Consider the following 15,764-nt stretch of genomic DNA (forward strand, 5'->3'; position numbering starts at 1 on the left):
ACTGCTTGATTGCTCGCTTTTCTTCTAAGCCCATCTAGCTGTGTAGTGCATAAACTTAGTTTGCACAAGGTCTATGCCCAGCATCCAATTAGTTTGCACAAGGTCTGTACCCAGCGTCCATTTTGCACACCCGTTATGCACCTCCCACCACCATTTTAATTCGTATATTAACATTTTCACCTGGTGACTTGTACTTCTGTGCTATGTGTGAGTACTTATTTTGATTATACTCTTATATCCTCATGCAGGCACCCAGATGAGTGTCATATACTGTTAAAGGTATCTCATATTTAAATTTTTAGACATATAATACTTAAACTGTCCTATGTAACCAGCCTATTCCTCTCTTTCAGGTCAACCTACATTCCCTATTCTCATACCCACTTCATCTCTTGTTGGCTCTTGCTCTGGATATTGGACAAAATGGGGGGAAACTGTAACCCATTGTATTTCACTGAGTAAAATATGTACCAAAGCTCTGTGCTAGCTGGTAAGCATTTGCACAGATTTTTTCAGGTGATGACAAATTTCAACAACTGCTTTCCCACCACCACTCCCAAGTACTCAATCTGAGGGCTGCTACCATCAATGTTGGCACAATGAAAGGAAGGAGTAGGGAGATTATTGAAATGTTGGAGCAATGCCATATTGATGTGTCTGATGTGCAAGAAGTAAGATGGAGGGAAGCCTCAGCTAGATTCCTCATGAGTAAGAGACAGAGATTCAAATTCTTATGGGTTGGCAGGGGGAATAGAGTAGGTGGCGTAGGTATACTGTTAGCAGAAGTGGGTAGATAAGGTAATTGAGGTAGTCAGAGTATGTGATAGGTAATTAAGATAAAACTTATAGATAAATTAACAGTTACATTTATCTCTGTCTATGCTCCTCAGTCTGGGCTGGCTGATGAGCAGATGGACCGATTCTATGAGGTCCTTTTGCAGACTACCTCAATGACAAGTGACAAAGACTTTGTTATTATGGCCGATGACTTCAATAGACATGTTGAACAGCATCCCCATGGATTCCAGGGAGTGCATGAAGGCTATGGTTTTGGACCTAGAAATGAGGAGGGAACAAGACTGCTGGAGTTCTGTGATGCAAATGATTTTATGATCTGCAGCACTAACTTCAAAAAACCTGCCAGCCACTTAATCACTTATCAGTCTAGTGGGCACATAAACCAGATTGACTACCTCCTCACCAGGCAATGAGATAGATGAATGTTTAAAAATACAAAGTCTTTCCAAGTGAAGCGTGTAGAACCCAACATAAGTTACGAGTTAGTGACTTCAGAATTAGAGCTAGAAAGACTAGGAGAAATGAACCAAATCTGGAAAAGAAGACTATGGAAGCTCAAAGACCTAGCAAACAGACAAAAATTTAGAGATTTCCTTATGGAAGCTTCTGACGAAAGAGAGGAAGTGTTGGGGACACATAGCTTAGAGGACAACTGGACGTTCTTGATGGATGAAATCAGTGGTTGGTGCAGAGTCCCAGCTAGACCAAAGGAGATGTGGTGGAGCAAGGGGGTTGACAGTGTTTTGAAAGCAAAGAGACAGTCCTGGAAAATGATGGAAGCAGAGAATTATATCAGGTAGCTAGGCGTCAGGTTTACATAGCAAAAGGAATAGCTGAAGGTAAGAGATTTGCAAATGTCCTACAACATGGGGATCAGAGGCATGAGGTGTTCAAGATTGCAAAGCAGTGTATCAGAGAAAATAGAGATGTGGTAGGTAAGAAATGTGTGCAAATGGATCATGGTATGCTTGCATTTAGTGACTCAGAGAAGGAAAATGCATGGAAGTATCACTATGAAAGGTTACTAAATGTGAGAAGTGAATGGGAGAAGGAGAGTTTACCAAATATTGAACCAATTGAGGGACCAGCAATCACAGTTGAAAGCAGCATAATAGATAAGACAATGAAGGACATGAGGACAGGGAAAGGCCCCTGGGCCATCAGGAATCGCTGCTGAGATGATTAAAATTTCCAGTAGTGTAGGATACAGCTTAGTCACCCATATAGTTAATCAAGTTATTCAGGAAGGCACCATCCCCAATGACTGGTGTAGTAGCATTATAGTTAGCTGCTATAAGGGTAAAGGTGATGCTTTAGATAGAAACAACTACAGAGGTATCAAACTGCTAGACCAAGTCATGAAAGTTACCAAGAGGGTTATAGCTCAATTGATTAGAAATAGAATTAAACTAGATGAGATGCAGTTTGGTTTTGTGCCTAGGAAGTGTACTACAGATGCCATCTTCCTAGTGAGACAGCTGCAGGAAAAGTACTTGGCCAAAAGTAAGCCATTGTACTTAGCCTTCATTGACCTGGAGAAAGTTTTTGACAGAGTTCCCTGCTCTGTTATATGGTGGTCTCTAAGGAGGTTAGGAGTAGAGAAGTGGCTTGTTAGAGCTGTCCAAGCTATGTACAGTGGTACAGTAGCAGATGTGCAGGAACAATAAGCACTAAGGGCACACGGGAACTAGATTCCCTCAAATGCCCAGGAGGCTCTCTTGAGGATGTAGATAGTTTCTGTTACCTAGGTGACCAAATTAGCAATGGTGGAGGATGCTCTGAAAGTATTGTTTCTAGAATAAGAATAGGGTGGAGGAAGTTCAGAGAGCTATTACCTCTGTTGGCAACAAAAGTCTTCTCTCTCAGAATGAAGGGTAGACTATATGATGCTTGTGTACGAACTGCTATACTCCATGGTGGTGAGACATGGGCGGCTCTGAGTGCAGAAGACATGCGTAGACTGGAGAGAAATGAAGGTAGGTATGCCCTGTTGGACGTGCAACATCAGTGTGCATGGACAGCAAAGTGCAAATGTATTGAGAGAAAAGTTGGGCATAAGAGGAATCAAATGTAGCATGCAAGAGAGAAGACTATGTTGGTTTGGACTTGTGATGCGTGTGAATGAGGACAGCTGCATAAAGAAGTGCTGATCACCCGTGGAAGAAGGAAACCTAGGAAAACATGGGACGAAGTGGTGAGGACTGATCTCAGGATGTTGGTCCTCATGGAGAAAATGACAATGGATCAAGATGTCTGGTGATATGAGGTTCTTGAGAAGACCTGCCCGCGTCAGCGAAACTGAGTTCTAGAAGCACTGTGTGTACCACCCACACTTAACAAGAAAACTTCCCATACACCCTACCACAACAAACCAAACTACATCTCTTCTCTTCCTCACATTTCCACTTCATGCACTATGCTTACTTTCCACTCCTCTACCCTGTCCTCTTGGTCCTGTCTCACTGTATCATTGCTATCTGCTACTCCCCTCCACCCAACCTGTGCGTTCCACCCACACACCCTGTCTCACTGTATCATTACTATCTGCTCCCCCCCCCCCCGACCTGTGTATTCTACCCACATGTACCAAGAAAACTTCTCGCACACCCTACCCCAGCAATCCAATCTACATCTCTACATCTTTTTTCTTCCTCACATCTCCTTCATACACTGTGCCTACCTCTCACTCCTCAATCCTGTCCTTACGGCGGTCTCTCTGTATCATTGCTATCCAGTACCCCCCATACCCAGGTTTTTGCCACTCACTCCCTCCCACTCTCTGATCATGCTTCTTTTGTGGAGCACTAACAGCACCGTCCAAGCATGATCATTGCCAGAGCAGCTGTCTGGCTTCCGTGCTAGTGGCATGTAAATAGCACCATTTGAGCGTGGTCGTTACCAGTGTCACCTACTGGCACGTTAGAAAATCATTCAAGCGAGGTCGTTGCTAGTGCCGCTGGACTGGCTCATGTGCAGGTGACATGTATAAAAACACCATGTTGAGCGTGGCCGTTGCCAGTACCGTGTGACTGGCCCTTGTGCCGGTGGTATGTAAAAGCACCCACCACACTTTCAGAATGGTTGGCGTTAGGAAGGGCATCCAGCTGTAGAAACTCTGCCAGATCAGATTGGAGCCTGGTGCAGCCATCCGGTTCACCAGTCCTCAGTCGAATCGTCCAACCCATGCTAGCATGGAAAGCGGACGTTAAACGATGACAATGATTATATTATGACCTTTGAACCTCAAGGTGATGCACTGGCACTTGCCACCATCTATATATCTCTCTTCCTTTACTCAACCATCCCATTTATATTTTGATCCCTGTCCCTTGTGAGCATGCCCACTTTGCCACTATCCCTATCCTGCTGTCTCCCACTCACTCTCAGGTTGGGTAACCATGTATCTCCTTTCAGCAGCACACCTGTTTCTATCTTCATTCTTGATCTCTCCCCCCCCCCTCTCTTTCTCCCCCTCTCTCTCTTTCTCCCCCTCTCTCTCTTTCTCCCCCTCTCTCTCTTTCTCCCCCTCTCTCTCTTTCTCCCCTCTCTCTCTTTCTCCCCTCTCTCTCTTTCTCCCCCCTCTCTCTCTTTCTCCCCCCTCTCTCTCTTTCTCCCCCCTCTCTCTCTCACTCCAGCTGGGTAACCTTGTACCTCCTCAACTGCAAGACACCTGTGTTTCTGTCTCTCTCTCTCACTATAACCTTTCATCATCTGGCACAAGATCATCTCTTTGAAAAGATTTTCTTTTGTCTTGCATGTACTTGGTGACCCTGTCAGTGCAGATGCACTTAAAAAGCATCCAGTCCACACTGTAAAGTGGTTGGTGTTTGGAAGGGCATCCAGCTGTAAAAACCTTGCCAAAACTGACCTCGCCTGTGTTTGTGTCACGTAAAAAGCACTAAGTCCACTCTGCTGAGTGGTTGGTGTTAGGAAGAGCATCCAGCTGTAAAAATCCTTCCAAAACAGTCACAGAAATTTGGTGCAGGCTTCTGCCTGGCTGGCTCCTGTCAAACTACATCCCACACATGCCAGTATAGAAAGTGGACATTAAATGATGATGATGATGATGACAACAACGATGATAATGCTTTGATATTGGTGTCTAGTTTTGTAGGCTGTGATGTATCTTTGTCTCGACCTCGTATGATAGGTGTAAATAAGTGTTGTTTTATGCAAGTGGTGTCCTTCATTCCCAAACTTCTGTGGAAATATGTCTGGTCCTAGGTAAATATTACCTTGCTTGGAAACAGGTGAGGCTTGGTGACTAGAAGAGCACCCAACCAAAGACTTTGCCTGAAAGGATTCTGTCTAGCTCATGCAAACATGGATGTTAAAATGGTGATGATTATGACACTGTTGTTTCAGTTAATTTAAAAAATTAAAAAAGAATTTAATGAAATAATCTGGTGTTTGGATAATAAATTGACATGAAATTTTGATGCAAGATTTTAATTTAGATCACTTTAAAACAGGAAGATCTTTTATCATAGAACCAAGTAGAGTTTTAGGTAGATTGGTATAAAAAGGGTTATTAACCCTTCATTTTCAGTGGCCATATTTGGGACAAATATTCAACCTTGTTTTATGTTCAAACTGGCCAGATCTGGCATGTCACACCTACCCTATAATCTCCTCATCAAAATCTCAAAACTTCAAGATAATACATGATTAATTCAAACTAATGAAAATAAAGAAGCATTACATTCGACAGAGTAATATGAACACTAAAGGTTTAACTTATGATTTATTCATTTGTAATATCTCAGTTTATTGTTTCTTCTTAAAGTCTATATTCTAATACTGCATCTTTTAGTTAATTTCTGTATCACATAGTGGGTGAGTTCTTTCGTCAACCTGGACGATGAGTTGTGGCATCAGTTGTTGAATAAAGTCTTTAGGATGCTGGTCTCTTATCATTACACTCCTACATTTTGTATATCACTGAATGATACTGATTCAATTTGTTTTAAGCAAGGGAGAGAACTTGCCCACCATAAATTCATTGATAATTTCGTCAAATGTAATACAGGCTGTTCAGAAAGTCTCTCCACAGTAAGTATTTTATTGCAAAATAAATATTTATAAGATGGTATAAAACTACAAAAGAATATATTAGACTTTACAAGACTTTAAAAAACATTATAAGAGGTGTTGAAAGTGTCGACCTTCATTTTCAATACATAAATTGACTCTTCTACACGTTTTGAAATACATCTTGGAGAGTCAGGATGAAAAAAAAAAATTCACTGCAGAGAGACTTTTTGAACACCCTACACTTATTTATTCACGTAGTTTTGAATTAATCAAGCATTATCTCGTAGCATTGTGATGGAGATGAAGTGACTGTTTATATTTGAATGATATTGTAGGGTAGATGTGAGATGTCAGTTCTGGCTGGTTTGAATGTAAAACAGAATATTTTTGGCCAGTTATTGCTGATTTAGATGCTAAAAGGTTAAAGGAAAGTAGAATCACAACATCCACCACATCACTCCCCCCACCTCTGTATATAGAAAACAATGAACTATGAGATTATAAACTCAAGAAATGGTTAACAGCAATTCAATAATATTGGTATGGAATTAGGGATGGCTGTGTGGTTAAGAAGCTTTCCCTGCAATCATAGTGTCAGGTTCAATTCCAGTGCTTCAACAAATCTTATCTGACCTATGCATTCATGGTTAAGTGGACTTTAAAGTGATGATGATAATGTGAAGGTTTGGCAGGAGTTGAGAAATTGATGACAATGTTTTAACCTGATCTCTCTGAGAGAGTTCAATGGATTTTATGCTGTTTTTCTTTAAGAATTTTTAGATGGTTTACCACTTTGCATGATGAATCTAAAATTGTGCATCACATATTTTTTGATGAGTACGAATAGGTTTTGTATTTAGAGGTACTTTTGTTCCTCTGCTCATGCTCTGACCTCTCATCTGGTACAAAGCCACCTTCCTCAAAACTACTCCCCGCCCCCCTCAGTCGAGGGGTTTTATCTTGAAATTATTTGGTGGCCTTACTGCTGCTGGTGCCACATGAAGAATCCCGAATACACTGCAGAGTGGTTAGCATTAGGAAGGGCATCCAGCCATAGAAACCATACCAAGGCAAACAGTAGAGCTTGGTACAGTCTTCTGACCTACCAGCTTTTGTTAAACCATCCAATCTATGTCAGCATGGAAAAACGGATGTTAGATGATAATGATGATGAAAAGCTTTCAGGTGAAGTGATAGTTGGCACCATCACAGCTGTTTCTGGGCCTCTGAAGAATATCAGTATTTTTGACTGAGGTGCACTGGCGATCAAAGAAAAAACATAACTGATATATTTCACATGGAAAGGTAAAAAAATAAACATTATTGCTTGACTTATTTTATTAGTCATATTTGTCATCATCATCATCATCATCGTTTAACGTCCGCTTTCCATGCTAGCATGGGTTGGACGATTTGACTGAGGACTGGTGAAACCGGATGGCAACACCAGGCTCCAGTCTGATTTGGCAGAGTTTCTACAGCTGGATGCCCTTCCTAACGCCAACCACTCAGAGAGTGTAGTGGGTGCTTTTACGTGTCACCTGCACGAAAACGGCCACGCTCGAAATGGTGTCTTTTATGTGCCACCCGCACAAGCCAGTCCAGGGGCACTGGCAACGATCTCGCTCGAAAATCCTACAGGAGCCAGTCAGGCGGTACTGGCAACGGCCACGCTCAAAATGGTGCATCTCATGTGCCACCCGCACAAGAACCAGTCCAGGGGCACTGGCAACGATCTTACTTGGCTTGCCGGGTCTTCTCACGCACAGCCCATTTCCAAAGGTCTCGGTCCGTAGTCATCGCCTCGGTGAGGCCCAATGTACGAAGGTCTTGCCTCACCACCTCAGCCCAGGTCTTCCTGGGCCTACCTCTTCCACGGGTTCCCTCAACTGTTAGGGTGTGGCACTTTTTCACGCAGCTATCCTCCTCCATTCTCACCACATGTCCATACCAGCGCAATCGTCTCTCTTGCACGCCACAACTGATGCTTCTAATGTTCAGCTTTTCTCTCAAGATACTTACACTCTGACGGGTATTCACATTGACATTACACATCCAACGGAGCATACTGGCTTCATTCCTTGCGAGCTTACGTATGTCCTCAGCAGTTACAGCCCATGTTTCACTGCCATGTAGCATGGTTGTTCGTACGCATGCGTCATACAGTCTGCCTTTTACTCTGAGTGAGAGTCCCTTTGTCGCCAGCAGGGGTAAGAGCTCTCTAAACTTTGCCCAGGCTATTCTTATTCTAGCAGCTACACTTTCAGCGCACCCACCCCCACTACTAACTTGGTCGCCCAGATAGCGGAAGCTATCGACTACCTCTAGTTTTTCACCCTGGAATGAGATAGAAGTTGTTTCCTGTTTGTTTGCAGTCTTTATTGCACCTGAACATCTGCCACAAACAAAAACTAACTTGCTAGTTAACCTGCCTTTGATGTTGCTGCACCTCTTATGTGTCCATAGCTTGCACCGGGTACATCTTATAGAGTTACTACCTACTCCTTTTCTACATACTGAGCAGGGCCATCTACCTGAAGGGGTTTGTGTTTTATCTACCTTCCTACTTATTAGGATTTTGGTTTTAGCTAGGTTGACTCTAAGGCCCTTCAATTCTAGACCTTGCTTCCACACCTGAAACTTCTCCTCTAGTTCTGATAGTGACTCCGCAATTAGGGCAAGGTCATCAGCATAGAGGAGCTCCCAGGGGCAACCTGTCTTGAACTCCTCTGTGATTGCCTGGAGGACTATGGTAAATAATAGGGGGCTGAGGACGGAACCTTGGTGGACCCCTACCTCTACCCGGAATTCATTGCTGTACTCATTTCCAACCCTCACCTTACTGGCCGCATCTCTGTACATGGCTCGCACAGCTCTCACTAGCCATTCTTCTATCCCAAGTTTCCTCATTGACCACCAGATAAGGGATCGGGGGACCCTGTCAAAGGCTTTCTCCATGTCAACGAAAGCCAGGTACAGAGGTTTATCCTTGGCTAGGTATTTCTCTTGCAACTGTCTCACTAGAAATAAGGCATCAGTAGTGCTTTTACCTGGCACGAACCCAAACTGCATCTCATCTAAATTGATTCGCTCCCTAATTAGTTGGGCTATGACCCTCTCTGTAACTTTCATAACCTGATCTAACAGCTTGATGCCTCTGTAATTATTTGTATCTAAAGCGTCCCCTTTACCTTTGTAGCAGTTGACTATGATGCTGCTACACCAGTCATAGGGTATGACTCCTTCGTGTATCACCTGGTTCGTAATACGGGTGACTAGGCTATAGCCAACACTGCCAGATATTTTGAGCATCTCTGCAGTGATTCCTGATGGGCCGGGGGCTTTCCCGGTCTTCATACTCTTAATTGCTTTATCTACCCTGGTACTATCAACTCGGATAGCTGGTCCCTCTATTGGGTCGACATAAGGCAGGCTCTCTTTCTCCCATTCATTCTCTTTATTAAGCAATCTATCGTAGTGGCATCTCCAGACCTCTTTCTTTGCATCCTCATTTAATGCAAGCGTACCATCATCCATGCGAACACATTTCTCTCCTACAACATCACTATTCTCTCTCCTACACTGTCTTGCAACCCGAAATACCTCGAGTCTTTGGTCCTCACGGCGCAGAACATTGGCAAATCTTTCCTTATCTGCTTCCCCTCTGGCTAAATAAACCTGTCGCCTAGCCTCCCTTCTGGCACATTGGTACAATTCCCTGCTACCACCGTTCTTCCAGTCCTTCCAAGCTTGTTTCTTTTGTCTAATAGCCCTGTCTACCTCCTTGTTCCACCACCACGTTACTCTGGGTTGGGAGGGGACCTTACACCACCCACAAATCTGGTCGGTGGCTTTCAACAGGTTGTCCCGCAGAAATCTCCAATTGTCTTCCACGTTGTATGATGCTATATCCCCTTCTATTTCGTTAAATGCTTCAAGTAACTTGTCTCTAAGTCTCTGTCCGTTTGCAGGGTCTTTAAGCTTCCACACCCTTCTTCTCCAAGCCTGTCTAATTCTGGGCACCCATTTTGCCTTGATCCCAAAGTCGCTAACTACTAATCTATGTTGTGGGGTACATTCTTCGCCAGGGTAGGTTTTGGCATTTATAAGCCGCCCTCTTTCCCTATTTCTGGCGAGGATGTAGTCGATTTGGCTAGAGTGTCTGCCGGAGCGGTAGGTGACTAGGTGACTGGCAGGTTTCCTGAAGTTGGTATTGCAGACTATAAGATTGGTTGCATCACAGAACTCCAGCAGTCTGGTTCCCTCCTCGTTGCGGGAACCGAAGCCATAGCCTCCATGTATGCCATGGAAGCCCCCAGCACGACGTCCGACATGACCGTTGAAGTCTCCAGCCACAAAGAGAAGGTCCCTGTCACTCGTCGACGAGGTAGTTTGCAAGAGGGTGTCATAGAATTGGTCTTTCAGACCATCTGGTAGCCCAGGTTGAGGTGCATAGGCTGAGATGACAGTAGCTAATCTATGATGAAGCACTAGTCTGATCTTAAGTACTCTGTCACTTACTCTAACGACCTCGATTACCTTATCCACCCATTTCTCCGCTAGAAGTATTCCTACGCCCCCGACCCCGTCAGTGTTCCCTGCCCAGAAAATCTTGTACCTGTGTTCTTTGCCTGTGAGGAACCTTGCAGAACCTCCTCTCCATCTTACTTCCTGGATGCAGCACATATCTACGCATCTCCGTTCAAGCATCTCAACAATTTCACCAGATCTACCTTTCAGCGTGCCGACGTTGAGAGTGCCAATCCTAACAGTATGGGTGTTGGGGGTGTGGGCCTGTAGCCTGGGAAGAGGAAAAGCAGTGTCGTGTACCTGAAAAGAAAACTTGCAATTGGAAGAATTCATAAGCAAAACATTACCTACAACCTGCAAACATTTCTCAACCTTAATGCGCTACCCAAAGGTAGGGGAGAGGATGGCCAAGGCCACTAGATGGGTTCCGGGAGACAGCCGAGGTTGACAGGATGACAAAGGGATGAACTTCCGGTGGAGGGGGCGGGATGACAGAGGAATGAACTTCCGGTGGAGGGGGTGGGATGACAGAGGAATGAACTTCCGGTGGAGGGGGTGGGATGACAGAGGAATGAACTTCCGGTGGAGGGGTGGGATGACAGAGGAATGAACTTCCGGTGGATGGGGTGGGATGACAGAGGAATGAACTTCCGGTGGAGGGGTGGGATGACAGAGGAATGAACTTCCGGTGGAGGGGGTGGGATGACAGAGGAATGAACTTCCGGTGGAGGGGGCGGGATGACAGAGGAATGAACTTCCGGTGGAGGGGGTGGGATGGCAGAGGAATGAACTTCCGGTGGAGGGGGTGCGATGACAGAGGAATGAACTTCCGGTGGAGGGGGTGGGATGACAGAGGAATGAACTTCCGGTGGAGGGGGTGGGATGACAGAGGAATGAACTTCCGGTGGAGGGGGTGGGATGACAGAGGAATGAACTTCCGGTGGAGGGGGTGGGATGACAGAGGAATGAACTTCCGGTGGAGGGGGTGGGATGGCAGAGGAATGAACTTCCGGTGGAGGGGGTGGGATGACAGAGGAATGAAACTTCCGGTGGAGGGGGTGGGATGACAGAGGAATGACAGACGAATGAACTTCCGGTGGAGGGGGTGGGAGGGCGGGTTACCGCCAGCGAGTAGAGAGGGCTCTTAATTGTAGATTTTAAATATTTGAGAGACAACAATGCATAAATCGTAATTTTTTTTTAAAAGAGCAATGAATTCTGGGTGATTAGAATATAACGTAGCATGAATTTAGGAAGCTTAGAAAATGAATAAGCATGAATTTAAGACAACAACTGAATTCAATTGAATTTCATGGAGAGAAACAAGAAAGCGCAAGGTATTGAGATGTTTGAGGCCGTAAATAAATAAAAATCTCTATCTTATCTGCATCTTGGGTATTTCGTCGTAGTACGTCAGCTAGATAATTTAGAATGGGTTTCTCATTTATATATAGCCAGAACCTGAAGACCTTAAAGGAAAAACTACGAAGGGGGAGAGAGAGGATGGAGGGGTAGACAGAGGCATGGCGTGGATAACAATTTTATTTATACAGTTATTATTAAGATGTTTTTCAGGGTAACAGTTGGTTTTCTAAAGCTTTAAACCTACAGTTTTCAAATGCAGCTCTCAAGGTAGCATGTGGCTGGCCACCCTCAACAGTCTTCCCTCTCTATAAATATAAAGTTTTCTTTAATCGGTTTGTGTTTTACTTTATTTGGTGTGACCACCTCCACTAGAAAAAAATCCAGGATTTGGCTTGGATATTAAAAAGGTTGAGACCCATTGCTTTAAACTATATTAAAAAAAAAAAAAAATCTGTGGTGTCTGTAGATAGTCTTTGTGGCGCATCAGTAATTTGGGACACACTGGTGCATTGTGACATATCAGTGTGTTGTGACACGGCACTGTTTTGATCTCCTCCTCTCTCCTCTTCTTCTGCCTCCTCCTCTTCCTCTGCCTCCTCGTTATCCCTTCCACTCCTCATTTGCCCCCTCTTCCCCTTCACCCCTCCTCATTTCCTCCTTCCCACCCTCCTCACTCCTTCCCATCACCCCCATTCATATCACCTTACTCCCTTTACTTCCCATGTTGGAATGATTTGGATGGCTCAGTAGGACTGAATGAGTTGGTGGACTCCATTTTTGCTTCAATGTTTCAGTTTTGACATGGTTTCTACAACTGGATCCCCTTTTTAATGCCAACCACTTTACAGAGTGTATAGGGTGCTCATTTCATAACACCAGCACCAGTGGAAGTTGCCTTAGAATTTAGAAGTTTTACCATATCAGAGAGGAAAATAAGAGAAAAGGTGGAGACTTTTAGTAGAATAACTAACTAGATTTAGTTCCAGTGGTAAAGTTTTGGAATTGCATTCTTTAGCCAGAATTTTAGGGCTTTTAGGATTCTGTCCTTTGTGCATTTGTGAGTTACAAAACTCCACTGACTGGTTTAATGTAGAGGTCCTTTAGACATCTTTGTAGCTGTCACATTGTTATAAATTTGGTTATTTCATGAAATAAGTTTTTGAAGATTTGAAGTAAGTTGAGGTGAAGAAATTCTGGCAAAGAAAATTTCAAAAAGTACTCAGTATATGCTGAAAATTGATCGGTGTTAGGATGGGCTGCTGGTGGTAAAAACCAGGCCAAAAATGAAACACAGGAGTGATATGCAATATCTTCTCTGCTGGATATGTCCTGACACCAACTGGAGTAACTCAACCAACCCATACTAGCATTGAAAGTAGATGTAAAACGATAATTGGCAATGTATGTAATTAGTGCTTGAGTTCAGAAGATGCAGATGTCAGTTGAGAGTTCTGTCTATATTTGATTTGTAGACTAAATTATCAAGAAGTAACGATAAGAAATTAATATACTGTTCAATATCTGTTGTTAGGGTCTTGCCCATTTATTTACAAGATAACATTATGTAACGTAGCATCCAGTTTAAGTAAAGGAGAGATGTCAGCTATCATAAATTCCATCATAAGGGAACTGCTACATGCAGCTTCCCTTTCTCTGAAATTATGAAATTAACATTAAGTCCATGGCCAGATTTGATTGCAGAACCACAAAGGGACTAAAATATTGGGCTATAATGAATTGATCTTTGTTCTTTCACAATACTCTCTCTATATATTTAGTTACTTAATTTCAGTTAGTAAGTGTTAGGTGATTCCATAAATAATGCGGTTTTTTCAATTGCATGAACTAAAAGTAAGAGGGGGATGGGATAAACTCCCTGCATCAACTTGCTATAAAAGCAGGTATTAATTTTACCATTTTTCTTATTCTTAGTGCAAGTTTTGAAGAGTGTGGTTCGATTTTAACAGTTATTTTTTTCAAAGCTATAATGGAAGTGACAAAAGAGTATATTCAGCATATTTTGCTTTATGAGTTCAATAAAGGCAACAACACAACGGAAAGTGTAAGGAATATTAATGCAGTATAGGGGGATTGGACAATAAGCATAAGCATATGTCAACAGTGGTTCCAGAAATTCCTAGTGGGAAACTACAGCCTTGAAGACAAGCCTCGTCCTGGAAGATCTGTAGAGTTCGATAAGGATGTCCTGCAAACCTTGGTGGAACAAAATCCTATTGTAACTGTTGAGGAACTAGCAGAAATACTTGGCATGCAGGTGTCGATGAATGGTTGAATGACCAAATCCATCAGAAAAGTCAACAAATTGGGTCAGTGGGTTCCTCACAAACTTTCGAAGTCTAATCACACACAGAGAGTGAATGTGTGTTTTTCTTTGCTGCCATGTCTCTTGGACTGAATAGTGACTGGTGATGAGAAATTGGTTCTCTATAAAAATGTGAAGTGCTGAAGACAGTTGGTAGGGAAAGGAGAAACACCAGCATCCCAGACTAAAGAAGGATTTCACCCACATAAGGTGTTGTTATCTGTTTGTTGGGATATAAAAGGCTTAGTCCACTTTGAACTTTTAAACCCAAACCAAACGATAACAAAGGAGATCTACTGTGAGCAGTTTAAGTCAGTGCTAGAAGAAAAACGACCATCTTTGGTTCCAAAACAAAGGGTGTTCTTCTATCAGGATAATGCTCGGCCAAATATAGTGAGGATGACATTCCAAAGGCTGGAAAAGTTTGGATGGAAAATGATGCCCCACACACCATATTCGCCAGACATTGCCCCATCTGATTATCATTTATTCTACAGTCTTCAAAATCATTTGGACGGAAAGAAAATGAATTCTGTAGACAAGGTCAGAATAGTACTGGAGGAGTATTTTTGTCACGGAGAAGTGAATTTTGGAAGAGGGGCCTTGCAAGTCTACCAGATAGATGGAAGAGTATTGTAGAAAATGAAGGAGTGTATATTTTAGATTAAAGAAGAACTTTGTTTATCTTAATTTTGAAAAATAAAAGAAGTATAAAGAAACCGCTTTATTTATGGGATGACCGAATATGTTCACAATTGTTTTAAAAGGATTTGTGCAAAAGTATGGAAGACCATATGTTGTTGGTTCAGTTTCTGCTGAAGAATCTGAAAAATATCAGGTGTATTACTTTGTGTGTTCATTAACAGAAGTATGCATTCGTATACTTATGTATGTATAACTAATTAGCCCTTGCTGGTGATATTTTATCATTCTTGTTTATTATGGCATTTGTCCCCTCCCCTTCCTATGTATAAATATATTTCCATGGTGTGTTTGTGTGTATATATTTATAATTTGTGTATTAAATTACATTTTCTTTCTTATGTTAGCCAACACATGGACACGTTAAAGCATGGAAGACCAAATGCGGGCTTAGTTTCTGCCGAAGAAGCTGAGAAATACCAGGTATATTACTCTGTGTGTGTGTGTGTGTGTGTGTGGGTTCATTAACAAATGTGGGGCATAAAATTTCAAGAGAAAACAAAAAAGAACCACCTGTTTTTTACAAGGAAAACTGGTTAATAAATAATGAATTTCGTGCTAAAATGAAGAGACATGAGATTAAACATTTTTTTTAAGACCTCAGAATTTTTGCAAGGACAATCAATTAAAAAAAAAAAAAAAAAGAAAAGAAAAAAAATCTCATGTTTTCAGCATATAGTTTCTACATACAGAAATGTTTTGAACAATTCTTACTTCTGAAATATATTTATTACATTTCTAAAATAGATTAATACAATAAGTGGTAATGACTATGGATGTAAAGTTTACTTTCCAACTGCCTTATGGTTTAGGATTCAGTCCCACAATGCAGAACTTAAGACAACGCATTCTGCCATAGTCTTGGGTTAACCAATCTCTTCTGAGTGGAATCTGGAAACTTTCAAGAGAGAGGGAGAGAGAGAGGGAGAGAGAGAGGGGGGGGGGGGCTAGACGTTCAAGCAAGATGTGGTTGTCTGACCCGCCTGATACTGTCAAACCATCCAACTCATGC

General features: G+C 42.6%; 1 protein-coding gene across 1 annotated transcript in view; it reads left to right on the top strand.

Moving 5' to 3' along the window:
* The window catches only part of LOC106879503 (uncharacterized), a 51,147-nt gene that overhangs the window by 13,430 nt on the left and 21,953 nt on the right, over window positions 1-15,764 (top strand). Inside the window, exon 2 of the mRNA XM_052972147.2 lies at window positions 15,100-15,175. Coding sequence (XP_052828107.2) covers window positions 15,100-15,175 — 76 coding nt within the window. The remainder of the gene's footprint in view (window positions 1-15,099; window positions 15,176-15,764) is intronic.

This window comes from Octopus bimaculoides, chromosome 12, assembly GCF_046866305.1.
Source record: "Octopus bimaculoides isolate indiv1 chromosome 12, ASM4686630v1, whole genome shotgun sequence".
NCBI lineage: Eukaryota > Metazoa > Mollusca > Cephalopoda > Octopoda > Octopodidae > Octopus > Octopus bimaculoides.